General features: G+C 40.4%; 1 protein-coding gene across 2 annotated transcripts in view; it reads left to right on the top strand.

Annotated features, from left to right (window-relative positions):
- Positions 1 to 8,347, top strand: part of EBAG9 (estrogen receptor binding site associated antigen 9) — a 31,107-nt gene extending 22,760 nt beyond the window's left edge. For both annotated transcript variants that reach the window (XM_056135550.1, XM_056135621.1), the window contains exons 6-7: positions 420 to 511; positions 6,528 to 8,347. In XM_056135550.1, the coding sequence (XP_055991525.1) occupies positions 420 to 511; positions 6,528 to 6,648 (213 nt within the window). In that variant the 3' untranslated portion in view covers positions 6,649 to 8,347. The remainder of the gene's footprint in view (positions 1 to 419; positions 512 to 6,527) is intronic.
- Positions 8,348 to 17,413: the final 9,066 nt, after the last annotated feature.

Genomic DNA, 17,413 nt, shown 5'->3' with positions numbered 1-17,413 from the left:
CATCTTCTCAGCAAAGGGATCTACCATCAAACACCTGTTGGTCATTCTAGGATCATCTTTTCTCCCTTTCCTCCAGCCCTGCTCCTTATTTGCACTGAAGAAGAGAGAAACAGAAAGGAGAAATGGTCTGTCTGTTTCCATTCCAAATGAAAATAGATAAAAGTAAACAAATGTCCTATAAAACGAGTGTCCTTTACAGCGTGAAGTCGAATGAAAGCTGGACTTGCCCATGGCCTCCTGTGGCTAGAAAGGAAACCAGCCCCTTACGTGTAGACAGGCCAGGTGCCAATTCATCTGGGCCTAGTCTAGGCTGAGGGAAGGCAAGAAGACATGCTACATTTTTAAAGAGATTCTTCTTGATCATCAGGTGAATGAAGGATAGTACCGTACTTGCATAATTTTGCTTTCTGTCGTTGTAGCCTGAATTAGGTGACTTAGACACCTGGCAGGAAAATACCAATGCATGGGAAGAAGAAGAAGATGCGGCCTGGCAAGCAGAGGAAGTTTTGAGGTATTGGCATGCTCTTTACATTGCAATTGGAGTAGCAGAATTAGGCTGACTCACTTTGCCTTTAAGTCAGTGAAGCTTGTTCTGCCAAATGTTTTTTTTTCTTTTTTTTTTTTAACTCATTTGAGCTTTAGATTATATGAAATCTTGTACTATTATGCATGATAATAGTCTAAAACCTTGCAGAATTTTTTTTCTAGGTTGGAGAAGTTAATTTTTTAATTTGTGATATTATGATCTGCATACAAACAGACATCAACCCTTCTGTACCTAGGAAGGTCCAAAGAGTTTTTGTATAAAATATAACTATAAAATGTAACTGAATTGCTGATGCCATAAAAATAATGGAATCTGATTTTGTTGAGAGCTTGCTATAGACCTGTTCATTGGCCAGTAATTCTAGTTCTGAGTACTTTAAAAAAATATTTATTGAAGTCAGAATGATTTATAACATTGTAATTTCATAATTTCATATTCCTTTCATTCCATTCTAATGGAATATCTATACTGTGACATCATGATCACCACAAATGTCTAATTTCTATCCACTACGACATAATTGCCTCCCTTTACCTGTCTCACCTAATCCCTAATTCATACTGTCTGGTGCCCACCAGGATATTTTCTGATTTTCAGTCTTCTTTTGTTTTATTTGCTTATTTGGCTTACTTCTTTGTCCTGCCTGTATAAATGATACGTGTTCATATACAAGTGAAATCATATGATATTTGGCTTTCTCTGATTTATCTTTCTGTTTGACTTATTTCTTAGCATGATGCCCTCTATATAATCCATATTGTTGGAAATGTTAAGATTGCATCGTATTCCCATAGCTGAGTAGTGTTACATTGCATCGTTATCCATTGTGCACTGAGGTTGTTTCCACAGCTTCTCCTTTCTGTATCTTTATTCTGATGGTACCATTGAGAATGCAGCTATAATGAACCTGGGGCGCACTTATCCCTTTGAGATACTATTTCATATTACTCAACAAAATACCCTGAAATAGAGTAACTGGATAATATGGAATTTCTACTTTAAGTCATTTGAGGAATATCCTTACTGTTTTCCATAATGGCTGTGCCAATTTGTGTTTCTGCTCTCAGTGTGTGAGGGTTTTTTCCTTTCCTCCGTATCCTCACTAACGTGTATTCTTGTCCTTTGGTTAGGGGTGAGGGTGGTGAAATCAAACCCTGGAGACCTCATATTTACAAAATGTGTAGCTTCTGCCTCCCAGGCCTGTTTCTTATTTTTAATAATGTTATTGTGTAGTGTAAAAATTCTCACAGAAGGACCAGAGTGCTAGTACACGGGTTAGTCACTTTCCTTGCACACAGTAGATTGGCTTCGATCTTTGACACCGCATATGGCCCCCAAGTCCACCAGGAGTGACCCCTGAATCTAGAGCCAGGAGTAAGCCCTGAGCATTGTGGGTGTGGCCCCAAAACAAAAATCTCACAGAATATTGACTCAAGAAGTTAAAGCATTACTGAATCAAAAGAATTAATAGTTTTATTAATAACAAAGGAGTTACACCATGTTGCATTATATGCTTTATGCTACATTCCTTGTAAATCATCTACTATTAAAGGAGTAACGTCTCCATTGGAGACTTTGTTGTTACTGTGTCTGGCATATCGAATACTCTCGGTAGCTTGCCGGGCTCTCCGAGAGGGGCGGAGGAATCGAACTCGGGTCGGCCATGTTGGCCGCTTGTAAGGCGAACGCCCTACCCGCTGTGCTATCGCTCCAGCCCAGAACCGTCACTGCACATTCCTCTAGGTTAGAAATTATACCTTTGAGCAGGAGAGATAGTACAGGCATTAAGGTGCTTACATTTCGGGGCTGGGGTAATAGTACAGTGGTAGGGCGTTTGCCTTGCACGCGACCGACCTGGGTTCAATCTCCGGCATCCCATATGGTCCCCCAAGCACCGCCAGGAGTAATTCCTGAGTGCAAAGCCAGGAATAAGTCCTGAGCATTGCTGGGTGTGACCCAAAAAGCAAAAAAAGGGGGGGGGGGGGGGCTTACATTTCACCCAGCCAAACCATCAACTCTCGTTTGATTCTCAGCACCAGATATGATCCCCCAACCACCACCAGGAGTGACCCCTGAGTATCAATCCAGGAGTATGCCCTGAGCACCATCAGCCATGTGTGTCCCCAAAACAAAACAAAAAAAAAAGAAAAAGAAAAACACATACCTTAATTTTGTTTCCTCATGATCTAACGTTGTGCCCAGTACTGCACATTTGAATGAAAATAACATATATGGCTCTCTGTCTCAGTCTGTCTGTCTGTCTGCCTGCCAGTCTGTCTGTCTGTCTCTCCCCCCCCCCCCCCCCCAATGCTCATTCTACAGCAAAGAAAGCGCCATTCTGGAGCTTTTCAAGTTAATTTTCATTAGTTATTACATTCTAATGCACTTTATTCCTGCTACAGCTGCATGAAAAAAATAGTGGCTTGTAACTCATTAGTGATTTAAAACACATTTATTGATTTTATTTACATTACTTTTTTATTTAAATATGATACATTAAAACAAAACATTATGATACAGTAAAACAAAATTTGGTTGGAAGAGGTTGACCTTATGCTTGATTTTTTGAGCCAACTCGGTGCTCAGGGGTTGCTTCCGGATATTCTTGGAGAGCCAGCCCAGGGTTCTTCATTCAGACCATGTGCTCTAGCCCCTGAGCTACCCCGGGCCACAGCCACTTAAGTTCTTTATACTTTCAAAGATTGTTTCTGTTATCGGAATAGAAAGTGAATTCCCTTTCCTACCTCCATTAAAAAACAAAACAAAACAAAAAAAAACCTTAGTGTGTGTGTATGTGTGTGTGTGTGTGTGTTCCTTTCTCTTATCAATAAATAATAATTCCCTAAGCAGCCAGCAGAGGGTGCAGTTAAATAACTGCCAGTAACAGCTGACTTTCTGGTCTTACCTTCGTTTTTTTCAGCTTTTTTTTAAATTTTCTTTCAAGGGAGGGATCACAAATTTCAAAATGTGTGAGTGAAGTTGTCTGTTGTAAAATCTTTTACAGCTATTCCTATTTACCATTTGTCAGTTGAAAGGAATTTTATTTTTGGTAATATGGAGATCTCGACCCCGGAACCCGCATTCGCGGCCACGCGGTTCCGGGAGCTGGTTTTTATAGTCTCTGAGTCTTGGCCGCTAATGGGATTACACGGCGCCAGGGGGCCAGTTGGTGGGTGTGACCCCCGCCTACTGGAATTTGGAGGATCTGGGTGGAGGATGCTCGGCCCCAATCCGAGTAGGCTTGGAGATCTCGGCCCCGGAACCCGAGTGGATTTGTCCCTCTGCCAGTACCTTCATGTGTGCGGAGAGTGGTCTCAGCATGGTGGTGGCTGGTCCTGGAGGTCTTCGGCTGCCGGAGCCCTGATCGGGGCGGGGAGGAAAGCTCAACTCGCTCCCCTCCAAGGGGTCCCGGCGAGGACAGCCAGGCGCGGGGGCAGGAGACTGCACTGTTCTCTTCCGGGAGCTGGTTTTTATAGTCTCTGAGTCTTGGCCGCTGATGGGATTACATGGCGCCAGGGGGCCAGTTGGTGGGTGTGACCCCCGCCTACTGGAATTTGGAGGATCTGGGTGGAGGATGCTCAGCCCCAATCCGAGTAGGCTTGGAGATCTTGGACATCTTATTATGACATCTTATTCCTACTTTGGACAAACTTGCAGGCTATCGAATGTAGCCTGCCCACAGGGCAGAGTCTGGCAAACTCCCCATGGCATACCAAATATGCCAAATACCAGTAACAATGATGGGTCTCATTCTCCTAAAGAGCCTTGAATATAATCTCAGGGCTAGGATGAAGGAGGCGTTACTGGGCCTGCTCGAGGCAATCGACGAATAACAGGATGATTTGTTTGTGATTGTGAGTATGAGATCAGATCCAGAACTTGACATAAGTGAAGTATTCACTCTACCTCCAGGCCATATCCTTGGCCTGTAAGTATTTTAAAATTAGTAAATGGAAACTGTTCTATGGTATAGATCATCAGAAAAGTTAAGTCAGCCATTTTTTACTCTATTTTAAATAAAATTTAGATATAGAAGTCTGATTGTTTTAGAACTTTTGGGGGATTCTCATGTTTCTTAGTGTCATTAACCATAGGCATAAAAAGGTCAGACTATTCATTGGGGATCTTACAAGGAAGCTGGCAAGCCTCTGGACACTGGATGAGCTCAAAAGTTTTTAACATTAGTTGTGCAAAAACATCGCTGTGGCTTTTTCCATTCTGGTGAACTGGTGAAACCTGCATCTCTCTCTCTCTCTCTCTCTCTCTTTCTTTCTCTCTCTCTCTCTCTCTCTCTCTCTCTCCCCCTCCCCTCTCTCCCTCCCTTTGTCTCTCTCTGTCTCTGTTTCTTTCTCTCTTCCCCCCCCCCCCCGTCTCCCTTTTCCTCCATTCTTTCCTCCCCTCCCTCCCTCCCTCTATCTCTCTGTCTCTCTGTCTCTGTCTCTCTCTCTGTCTCTTGCTCCTCAAATCTCTTTAAATTTTTCAATAAAATTATTTTGGCTTAAAAATAAACAACCCTTTTTTACTCATTGTCCTGTTATCCTGAAAACAAACTAGCCCCCCCACCCCTCAAAAAATACCCCAAACTAAGCATTTTGCATGCCAGCGCATGCATGCCTATTAATTGATAATAAATGTGTTTTGCGCTGCGAGTTGCACAGAAAGAGAACTTTTGGGGAATCTTCCATTGGTTAGCTGTGTGACCAGAAGAACCCTTGAGAGCATTTCAGTCACGTTTTGTATCCGCTACTCCCACGTGGTTCCCAGTGCCTCTTTAAGGACTGGTCAGCGAGCGTTATTAAGGAAGAAGGTTCCGGTTCGTTAGTGATTTCAGGAAGGTATCTGGACAGGAAAAATAAATTTCTGTCTGCAGAAATGTCTCCGTTGCCTTTAGTAACAGGAACATTTGAAGTGCCTCCTTCAGTTCTTCAAAAGTTCTTTTCCTTTCTCCCCTTTGCTTCTGGCATTTAGACTCCATTATTCTTTATGCAGTATAGCTGTTTTACTTAAAAGTGAGCAAAGGTACTAAAAAAAGAAAAGGTCAATTTTCTTAACTTTCCATTGGAAACTTGTTAATGGCCAAAATACTGCCTAAAATATTTCCCTTTTTTTAAAAAAAAAAAAAGTTGAATGTTCATAATTTTGCCTACTCCCATGGATCAGTATGATTGAGAAGAGAACTATGTGTAAAAAATTTAAAAAGAGAATTATGTGTGCATCTTTGTGTACATGTGCAAGTCATCCCCACGGGGTCATCCTGTGTAACTGGCATGACTTAGTGTTGCCACCCTAGCCCAGCTGTGCCCTCCTGCCCGCTTCCTCTGCCCTGCATGCTGCCCACTCCCCTCCACAGCTGAAACCTTCCCATCTCAGACCAGCGGCTCTTCGCTTTACTGTCTCCCATTGCAGCCCCCTCACTCCTCACACAATTAGTCAATAAAGGCAGAAGCATTTACTGCTTCCAGGTCAGAAGTCAAGGACTAGTTGGGAGATGGCCTAAGTTTCCTTTTTATTTATTTATTTTAGTTTTGGCATTGTATTCTGTACAGCTCTAACTCTTCACATCCCCTAACTGGCTGCTTTTAGATGCTATAGTAACAGGAGAGTGCACCCTCACTATCAGGCTTTTGAGAATAGTACGGAAAGGTATGGTCCAAGAGAAATAGTGTTCTAGTGAAGAATCATGTGAAAAAGAGGAACCAAGAGATTTGGATTCATTCTTGTAGTTACCGATCTTGCGAATTTGGCAGGTTGCTTAGCCTTTGTACTTCGTTTTACTTACATTTAAAAGAGAGGTAATAGTAATAGCTTGTTTTGTAAGTGCCATATTGGAAAGCTGCTTTTGAATGTTCTTTCAAAGCATTGAGATGAACAAAGACTTTTAAGGCGATAGTAAAAAGGCACAGCTATTTCTGGAATTTATTTATTGTTTTTCCTGGGGGCATTTTCTAATACTAAATATATGAATGTGTTTCATTTTTAGGCAGCAGAAGATAGCAGACAGAGAAAAGAGAGCAGCAGAACAGCAAAGGAAGAAAATGGAAAAGGAAGCACAGAGGCTAATGAAGAAGGAACAAAACAAAATTGGTGTGAAACTTTCATAACAGATGCTCTTCCAACGTCATAGTGCCAGTAGGAGAAATCAGAGCTCCAACCCCAAGAAACATTTGTATGGATTTCAAAGTATTTTCAGAATCCAAGCACGCTGCTTGATTTTAATGCTGTTCATCGGGCCACCAGACCCTGTTTCTCTCAAAATACCTGGAACTCTTAGTGATAGAGACTCAAAAGAACAGACAAGACAGTGAGACTACAAGACAATATTTTCTTTAATGTATTCCAACATTAAGACAATTGTTAGCTCTAGAAAAATTATTACAAGTGTAATATGCCAGTACCTCTTCAAGCTAGTGTTTCTAGCCAAATCGGTGTAAATAATTTATGCTGGGAAGGAACTCCGCTGTCTATAATGCTTTTCTTCAGTGTGCATTATGATAAAATAAACAATTTTAAATATTTCTTTGTTTCCATGATTAACTGACCTAAGCCAAATCAACTTACAGGGCTTCCATTTCTGGAGTTTGTTGTCAGAAACCAGTGTTGGCATACATCCTCAGAATTGAAATGGTATTTCTGTTTGTTGTAGCATGAAGGAACTTGATGATTTGGGTTTTGAAGAAAATGACATTAAATGCAATAATTTTATTTATCAAACATTTTATATGTTGCTATTTTCTTTCAGCTGTTGTAATACATATTTATTTGTAATTTATATCGCATGTATAAACATTGAAAATCAACTGAATTGAAAAATTTGTTTTACATTATAACTTGTATTTTAAAAGCTAGTATTATTTTCTTTTGTTTGAGTTTAAATGTCATTTGATTTTTAAATGTCATGATATCAATAAGTACCTTCATTCTCCCCACCACTGAAATTGCCATTAATTTATACAGAATGGCTTCAGGTCTACTCTCTCAAAGCTTATACATAATTTTTGTATGATATATTTATATATATCTGGCATAATTCAGGTTTCCTATGTTGGCTAAGATAACATTATTGGCTTATTATAAAGCAAGATATTAGTGATAATTTTATTTTTGTGTGTTGGCTAGCTCCAAGATAGTTTTCAGGAAATAGAGATATACTGTGTTCTTAGGGGGAAATGTAGACTTAAACTCCCACTCATTTTTTCCATATTTAAAATACATAGAATCTGATTTTCTATGACTTTAGAACGTTAAGAGATTTTTACTTTCTTAAAAAGTTGTTGCCCAAAATGAGCATTTTCTGGGTTTTTTAAATGTTATTCTCTACAGATGAATTATTGCTAATACAGTTGAATTAGTGATATTTCATACCAAAATCACTAAGTAGTAAGAGTTTCTAAGTCCTGAGCCTAAGTTTCCTAGCAAAATGTGACTGTGGAATCAGTTGAAATTTAACTTTGATTAAAAAAAAAAAAGTCTTTCTTTATCCTTAAATCATACTTTCAGATATCATATTTTAGAAAGTGTTATCAGTAAACTTTCAGTTGACTGCCATTCTTAATGATCAGTGTACTATTTATTTTTAATTGTTATTTATTTTTAGTACTGTTTAGTTATGGAAATGCTACCTGATCTCTAAATTTTGGGTTCATAAATGGTACTCTCTGCTTAGTACAATAAATTTTATTGCCTTTCCCCAATAATTAACAAGTCCTAATGTCTACTTTGGTCATAATATATGTGTGTGAGATATTGGGTTTTGTTTGCTTTTTGCATTTTATTTACTTAGCAATAAAGACTGGCTAGAAACTGCAGTTTGTATGATGAATTAGGAAGAAAGATTTTCCTTGTGAGAATATACATGATAATGTGTTTTGTTTTTTAAAAATTCAGTAGATTGGGCTCAGAACAATATTATAGCAGGTAAGCCATTTGCCTTGAAGGACCCAGGTTCGATTCCTGGCACCCCATATGGTCCCCTAAGCATGCCATAAGTGATCCCTGATGCCAAGGCAGGAGTAAGTAAGTTGTCCCCCAAACAATAACAGCAAATTCAGTATGTATTAAACTGAGTACATTACGCCCCCCAAATCATGTAGTTAAATACTTCCTGCTAAAGGAAAGGGTCCTTTACTAAATAAATAATTTCTTAATTTTAACTAAGAATATCTTCTTAGTTAAAAACTGATACTTTAAAGTTAAACTGATACTTACTAGTCAGTATCAGTTCTAGTAAGTTAACTCATGGACCGGAGTACATGCATGCTTGCTTTCCACATCGGATCCCTAAGCACCCAGCTGGAATTAGTTCTTGATCATTCAGGTGTGAAAACCAATAAATGAATGAATAAGAGATAATAATTAAAAGGATACAGATTACAGAGGAGAACGTGGGGGGAGAGATTCACCGGGTTGCAGGGAATTGCATTGTGGTAGAGAAAGAGTCCTACTAGAGTGGTAGGTATGATGTCGTATTACACTACGCATTTCATTGCAGTCCTGAGAACTGCATACATACATACAGTCTTGAGAAGCAACTGCAAAAGACAATAAATATTTCCACATAAAATACTAAATACAGTAAGTCCACCTATACCATCATCAATACGTTCTTAGAAATTCACTTTAAGCAAAAGAACTATTTTATCAAAGGTTAACTGATACAAACGAGGTTGGTGTTTGTTTCCATGACATATTTCTGGTCATAAAAACATCAGACTTGTAGACCCCAACACTTGCAATATGTTACCATCATCTGTTCATTCATTTCCCAGTCATATCACAGTCTGTGTCTGAAACAGTGACCCAAGCAGAGCCAGGGTTTGCTTCCACAGCAGGGCCCCTTGCACACTCCCCACTTCACTCTGAATAGAACAAGTGAGACAAGTCAATGAACCTGACGCGTGCTTTCTGGGGTGGAGGAAATGGGAATGTTTGGAGAAAACCACACAGGCATAGAGAGAACAGGCCAGTTCCACAACCATGGGACAATGACCCCAGTCTGGAATCTATTTTTCTTTCTCACTAGTGTCATAATGGAATGACATTGAATGAAAAGATGTTATTTGATGAGCTGTTCTACATATGAGACACAAAATTGAAGTTTTTATAGAGTGCGGGGTGGAACAGGGTTAGGCCCACATCCCATTCATCTGGGTCCCTGCTTGATTCCAGCATCAGTTCTGAATATAGTTTAAAAATAATTTTACCGGGGCTGGAGCCATAGTACAGTGGGTAGGGTGTTTGCCTTGCACGTGGCCAACCCGGATTCGATTCCCAGCATCCCATATGGTCCCCTGAGCACTGGCAGGAGTAATTCCTGAGTGCAAAGCCAGGAGAACTCCTGTGCATCACCGGGTGTGACCCAAAAAGCAATAAATAAATAAAAATGATTTTACCCTACCCTATTAGTGAAAACAGCCCCTTCATATAATATCTGCTTGTGTTAACTTCTAGCTCATAGGACTAGTATGTTGGAAAAAACAAACAAAAAAATCAAGTCTCTACCATCCTAAACAAACGGAAGTTTGTTGGGATGGGTTTCCACCTTTCCTCGTCTACCTCTGCTGTGCTATTGCTTAAACTGCAGGGAATAACTAATGCCAGGGCAGCATCAAGAACTCAGGAGAGGTAAAGGATATAAAAGCCCCCACTGGGCTCCCCTGTGAATGCAACTGAAGGCAGGAATCGGAGCTTTGCTCTTAAAGGTGCCACACTTATCTGACACATCCCTCGCCCCCCATACCCAGGAATAATTTCACAATTTCACTTTCATTTTATCTCTGAAAATGTCATTTCTGGTCAAAGTAAATTTGAATGGCTTTGAAAAAAATTAAATTTTTGCTAGACTAGACCTATAATGGCCTGGAAGATGAAAGCTATTATCAACTGCAGTATAGCTCTGATTTACTGTGCAGTAAGGCCCTTCCTCCTCTTTCTTGTAATCAAAATAGCTCACAGTGTTCCCAATGGTTTGCCAGGCTCTTTGTACAGTAAACAATAGGTGCTGGCATTTTAAACTGACCTTTCCTTTCTCTGAACCAGCACATTTGTTCTGGCTTGTTGGTTGCAGAGAGAAAATGAAAATCTTTGCCAGACTTAATTTTTGCATCTCCCATGGAAGGCAGTGCCTGTAAGAATTAAAAAAAAAAAATGGCTAGTCATATGCTACCTTCCAGCACCAAGGAACAGCAAACATTGCACTTGAAACTGAAATAAAGCAAATAAAATTACTTATCTTTTTATCACATGAGATAGCCACAAAAAGACGCCTGTCATTGAAAACTCTCGAGCTCATTTGCCAATGTGGCTTGGCGCAAGCCTCAGGCAACCTCAAGTGAACATCCGAGCTTGCAAAGCAGTGCAAAGAAGCGATAAAGAAAGACCTCAAAGAGAGAAGAGCAGCAGTGCTGCCAGATGTGGCAGAAGCCGGGAAAAGCATTCGCAACCCCCACCTGTCCTTCATCTACTACAAGATCAAGATGACTGCCCTCCGATGTCCTGATGGATCTATCACATCTTCCAGAGGGGCAATGGAGATTATCTATAACTTCTATTCAGATCTCTTTGATAGCCACATCCACCTGCCCATATACCGAATTCCGCAGGATGGATATGTCGTTCCCAATGTTCTCCCTTCCGAAATCTGACTCGCCATTTCGTTGGTAAAGAAGCAAACAGCACCCAGCCCAGACAAGGTCAGACCCAAACACCTGAAGAACCTGCTGTCAGTACTCATCAATACACTGGCTCGGCTCTTTACATGCTACCTGTATGAATGCAAGGTGGAAAACCAGCAGTACTGTACTACTGTACAAGAAGGGAGACATTTACGACATTGGCAACTATCGCCTGATCTGCCTGTTGTCTGTTGTCAAAAAGCTGTTCACTTGAGTCATCCTAAATAGGATTGGCAGAACACTAGATGAAGGACAACCATGCGAGCAAGCCGGGTTCTGCAAAGGATTCAGCACGGTGGACCACATCCACACGATAACCAAGCTCATTGAGGTTTCTCGGGAGTTCAAGATGCCACTCTGTCTAACGTTCATTGACTTAAAGAAGGCCTTTGATTCTGTTGAGACTGAGGCAGTCATCGAAGCCCTAGCCAAACAGGATATTCAAACTCAATACATCAGGATCCTCCGTGAGCTCTATTATAGATTCACTACCAGTATCTCACCGTTCTACAAGGAAGTGATCATCCATGTCAAGAGAGGGGTTCGTCAGGGTGATAACATTTCACCAAAACTCTTCAGTACCACCCTCAAGAACATCATGTGATGACTGGAATGGGAAGGAATAGGAATGAAGATAGACGGTAGGCAACTACACCACCTCTGCTTCACTGATGACATTGTTCTAATAACGCCAAACATTAGCCAAGTGGTACAAATGCTGGCCGACTTCGACCGTGAGTGTGGATAGGTTAGACTACAGCTGAATCTTACAAAGACAATGTTTATGAGAAACGGTCTCATTCGTGATATTTCATTCACTCCTGATGGAATGAACATCTCTGAATGCAACAGTTATGTGTACCTAGGTCAAGAAGTCAACATGACAAATGATCTGGCACTTGAGTTGCACAAGAGGAAGAGAGTGGTTTGAATCACTTTCAAGAGTATCGAAGAAACAGCTAAGAGCACGAAGATCCTTCAGCTCCGGGCACACCTCTTCGATTCAACTGTTCTTCCTGCATTAACATATGCCTCAGAGATCTCGGCCCTACGAAAACAGGATGAGTCTCCCAAAGAGGAATCGAAAGAGCTGTGCTTGGAGTATGACGCTTCACTCAAGTGAGAGAAAGAATCCAGAGTTCCAACCTCCTTCGATGATCAAGAATCAGGAATATGGTCTCATTTGCCAAGGCATCAAAAATAAGATGGGCCGGACACGTAATGCAATTTGGAGATGACTGCTGGACTAGAGCCGTTACCGACTGGATTCCACAGGACTTCAAAAGATTGCATGGCTGCCCACCTACGAGTTGGTCAGACTTCTTTGTCAAGACCCTGAACGATCAGTTTGAGGCTCTTTGTGTTCCTGGAGCGAGCAGACACCATTGGGCTATACTAGCACGTGACAGGGACAAATGGAGATGTTACTGGTGCCCACTCAAGCAAATGGATGAGCAACAGGATGTCAAGTGATCAAGTAATCTTTTTGTCATCTGGAGGGATGGCAGTGTTTACAGATGTTGGTTCTCAGAGATCACCCCAGGATGTCATGAGGTACCATGTGGTGCTGGGGATCAACACTTGCCCTCCCACAGGCAGAGTGTGTGCTCCCGCCCTTCATTTTATTTGAGAGAATTATTATAACATTAGATTTGTGAGAGTAAATATCTATTCTTTTTTTTATTGAATCACCATGAGATACAGTAACAAAACTTTCATGTTTGAGTTTCAGTCATACAATGATCAAACACACATCCCTTCAGTGTCATTTTCCACCACAAATATTCAACCGCTCTAGCCCTTCCCACCCCTCCCCCACTTCTATGGCAGACAATTGCCCTCTTAATCTCTTTCTACTTATGGGCATTATGGCTTGCAATACGGATAATGAGAGGCCATCATGTTTGGTCCTTTATCTACTTTCAGTACACATTTCCTATCCTGAGTGATCCCTCCAACCTTCATTGACTTACTGATCCCTTCTCTATTCCAGCTGCCTTCTCCCCCAGCTCATAAGACAGGCTTTCAACATGGAGCTATCTTACTGGCCCTTGCCTCTACTGTCATTGGGTGTTAGTCTCATATTATGATTAAATATCTATTCTTAAGCACATTTTACTTCACCAACCACTATTAAAGTTTTTTTTTCAATCTTAGAAGCTTGAGTTTCATCTATTGTAAGCAGGTAAAGTACTTCCCTAGCATGTGGCCAACTAAGGTTTGGTCCCCAGCACCCCATATGGCCCCCAAAGCTCTGCCAGGGGTCAGCCCTGAGTGCAGTGCCATGAAAAAGCTCTGAGCATTTCTGGGTGTGGCTGAAAACATTTTTTCAGATGCCAATATATTAATATTATGTCTTTTTTTTTTTTTCACAAAAGAGGTTAGACCTGGTTTTATTTAGGAAGTCAATGGATTTGGCCATTGCTTTATTATATTAGTTAAGAATTGAAAATAAGGCTGTGATGTTTAAGCTGATAGTGGGCTAATTATTTATCCTGATCATGGTAATATCATCTAATGGGCCAAAATGGACCCCAAAATAAGGACTAAGATGATTTTGGCCAACATGCCACCAACTCCAGTACAGTTTTTTAATTTTCTATGCTTGGGTGTTTTCTTTTTTTTCTTTCTTTTTTTGTGCTTTATTCTCTCCATTGGATCCTGAAGACACTTAATGAGATGATGACAGTAACTAGACATGGGCACAATTTACAGGAAGGTTTCTGGGTACTGTCTGCTCAGCACAGGCATGAAAGCTGTGACCTTCGACCTCATCTGATTAAGAGGCACTTTAGTGAGGAAACTGGCTCTTTTTGCAAATGTGTAATGTGTTAATATAAATAAAAACTACATTTCATTATGCCTAGATTTTAGTATCTGATCTAAATAAACTGAAAATGTATAACTACAGCATTACATTCAAATACTTCTGTTTCTTGGGGGAAAAATGTCAAGCTAATTCTCATTTATTAAAGAAATTATTAGAAACTACCCCACCAAAGGTATTAACTTTGAAACATAATCTTCAATGAGTTCTTTACAAACTAGAGAAGAAGTTCTAAGAACTAAGTTCTTGTCTTGCCGTCTCCCTGCGCCCCCTGCCCCCCATACACACACATCCTTTGGTTTTTGGCCTGAATTTTGTAGCACTCTGGGCTTACTGCTGCCTCTGTGCTCAGGGATCCCTCCAGGTGGGGCTCAGAGAAAATATGAGGTTGAACCTATGTCAGCCACATGCAAGTCAAGCTCCCTACTTGCTATATTATCTCTCTGGCCCTCTAAAGGATAGGTTTTTAGTAGTGCATATCATACTCAAGTGAAATCATCGGATATGTCATTCGTCTTACTCATTGGCATGATCTCCTCCATTTGGTTGCATCCATGCCATTCTCAAAGGCAAGATTTTATCTTTATACAGTATTCCATTGTGTATGTGCAAAAATCCTCATTCTCCATTATCTGTGGTTCAACAGTTGGATGGTTTCCAGATCTCCACTATTGTAAATACTAATGCAGTAAGCATAAGCTTTCTCTTCTCTTCTCTCTCTCTCTCTCTCTCTCTCTGTCTTTCTGTCTCAGTCTCTCTGGTTTGGTACTGGGCATGGAATCCAGGGTCTTGTGTATTTTTTTTTGTCTTTTAAAAATCTCTTTATTAAGGGAGGGAGAATTGGTGAACTAGCTGCTTACATGAGAAGTACACCCACCCCTCAACCCCACCAAACCCACTTAGGGTGGGGGGTTGGGGGTTGGGGCACTTCCCAGTGAGTTGCTCAAGGCTCATTCCTGCTGTTGGGAGACAGAGCCTAAGCATTAGTCCTTGGAGCCATCTCCCCACCCTCAAAGGTCACTGGTGACATCTGCTAAGCAATTTTTTAAAATTTTTTTAATTTTATAAGTTAATTCACAATATTCGATTACATTTAATATTTGAACACCAATCCCACCACCATTATACCTTCTCACCACCAAATTTGGGATATTTCCATCCCAAACCCCAATCCCTGTCCCAAAGCAAACCTTAAGAATATATTTTGTATTGTCTGTTATGAAGAATTGCTGAACATGCTTACAAAAAAGTGTTCGTATAGAAAACAGAATGAAGATTGTTCTATTTTGGCAGGAGCCATTAAGACATTCTGTAGGATATCACTAACAAGTGCGAAGTGATCTCTTTGTCATGGAAACATTTTCTGCAACAGATAAACTTTTTATAAAACTTAAATGCTAAAGACTCCAATTCCTTGATATACTCTGCTAAGTAGAATTAAGACATTGTCTGAATTTTAAAATTATTTAGATGCACTTTATAACCATTTGTTATCATGGTGATCACTAGTAGGGGAAAAATGAAGATTTCTCACTCATCACACAAAATGCCAATCACTGACAAGGAGGAACTATCTACAGAGAAAAAGTTCATGTGGGAAGAAGTCTCCAACTGCACAGACAGCAGAGGCTGTAGCTCAACGAAACAAAGAGATAAGCAAGCAAAATACCCCAAAGCCTTGCTGAACATCGGGGTTTTGAAGAGGCATGAAGGTCTTGGCACCAGAAATCTAGAAGTTCCCCATGAAACCTTTTCCAGGTCAACTTGATAGATAAATTTATTGTGGGTGGCTGATATCCTTGCATTGGTCTGGGTCCTTGTTGGTATCAGCTTTGAATTCTTAGAACAAAGCGTAAACAGATTATACATCAGACCCATTGACTGCAGCGAGGGGACTCTGAGCTCAGTAAAGGTTGTTCAGGATAGGAAGAAAGTGTAGCTTTCATTAGGTTCAGGCAAAAGTTGTACTGGCAATGTCAAGTCCTAGGGGTTCCAAAAATTAATAAAATTTTGTTTGTTTGGGGGACACACCCAGTATAGTCAGGACTTACTCCTGGCTTGTGCTCGGGGATCAGTTATGGTGGGCTTGGTGGACCATATAGGGAGCAGGGAATTGAACCCAGTTCGACTGTGTGCAAGGCAATTCAGTGTACTATCGCTTTGGGCCCTGTCCCCCAGTAATTTTTTAACATTGTGATTGTGGAGAGTTAGTTATAGCAGAGATGTCTTCCAGTGGTTTAAAATAAATTCCTGCTATAAGATTTCTAGTCGTGTAAAAATGAGCTATTATTGTTGTCTAAAAAGAATCTTAAATAGCTGGAGCTTTAAATTTAATAGCTTTCAAGTTATGTGTCATAAAACATGAACTTCCACAATAGCAGTAAGATCGTTCTTGTTTTTAAGTTTATTTTTAGTAAGATGGTTCTTTGATATGACATTTAATCGTCTGAATTGACTGATATAAGTACTCAATTTTGAAGCAACTTGAAATTTAGACCATCCTCCATTAGAATCAATGTTCTACAAGTGAATATTCCAATGATTCTCAACATTCTCAACAGCTTAGCATTTCCTTTCTTCTCTCCTCTCTCCCCTTTCCCTCCCCTCTCTTCTTTCCTTCCTTCCTTCCTTCCTTCCTTCCTTCCTTCCTTCCTTCCTTCCTCCCTTCTCTCCTCTCTCACTCTCCTTCCTTCCTTCCCCCCTTCCTTCATTCCTCCCTTCTTTCTCCCTCTTCTTCCTTCTTCCTTCCTTCCTTCCTTCCTTCCTTCCTTCCTTCCTTCCTTTCTTTCTTTCTTTCTTTCTTTCTTTCTTTCTTTCTTTCTTTCTGTCTTCCTTCCTTTCTCTCTTTCTTTCCCTTCTTTTCCTTCCTTCCTCCCTCCCTCCCTCCCTTCCTTCCTTTCTTTCTTTCTTTCTTTCTTTCTTTCTTTCTTTCTTTCTTTCTTTCTTTTTCTCAGATTCAAAATTTTTTAACATTAAATAGTGGATTGCTCTAAATTATTATTTAAATTTTTTCCCCAGCACACTACTGCATTGTAAACATTCTGCCTGATAAGACAGGGAACTATGGAATTTTGTAAAAGTGCTCACTGAGCCAAATTGGAAGTCAGAAACTTCCTCCAAGTCCCAAAGTAAAACATCTTGAAAAGAAAAACATCCAACCCACCCAACCACTACTTGAAGCAGAATCATGAAAAATCCAAATCACAGACTTCCTTTTTCTCCTGCCACAAATGTCAGAAAGACTTGGCATCTGAGAGCGAAGCATTTTCCTCCCTTCTGAACAGCTCAACTTGGAAAGGTCAGTATATCCCTTTGGGAATAATCTTTTCTCATGAATTGGAATGTCTGCATACATAACTGTAGGACATG

Source organism: Sorex fumeus, unplaced genomic scaffold (assembly GCF_029834395.1).
Source record: "Sorex fumeus unplaced genomic scaffold, SorFum_2.1 ptg000002l, whole genome shotgun sequence".
Lineage (NCBI taxonomy): Eukaryota > Metazoa > Chordata > Mammalia > Eulipotyphla > Soricidae > Sorex > Sorex fumeus.
This window is presented reverse-complemented; position numbering and strand designations above follow the sequence as displayed.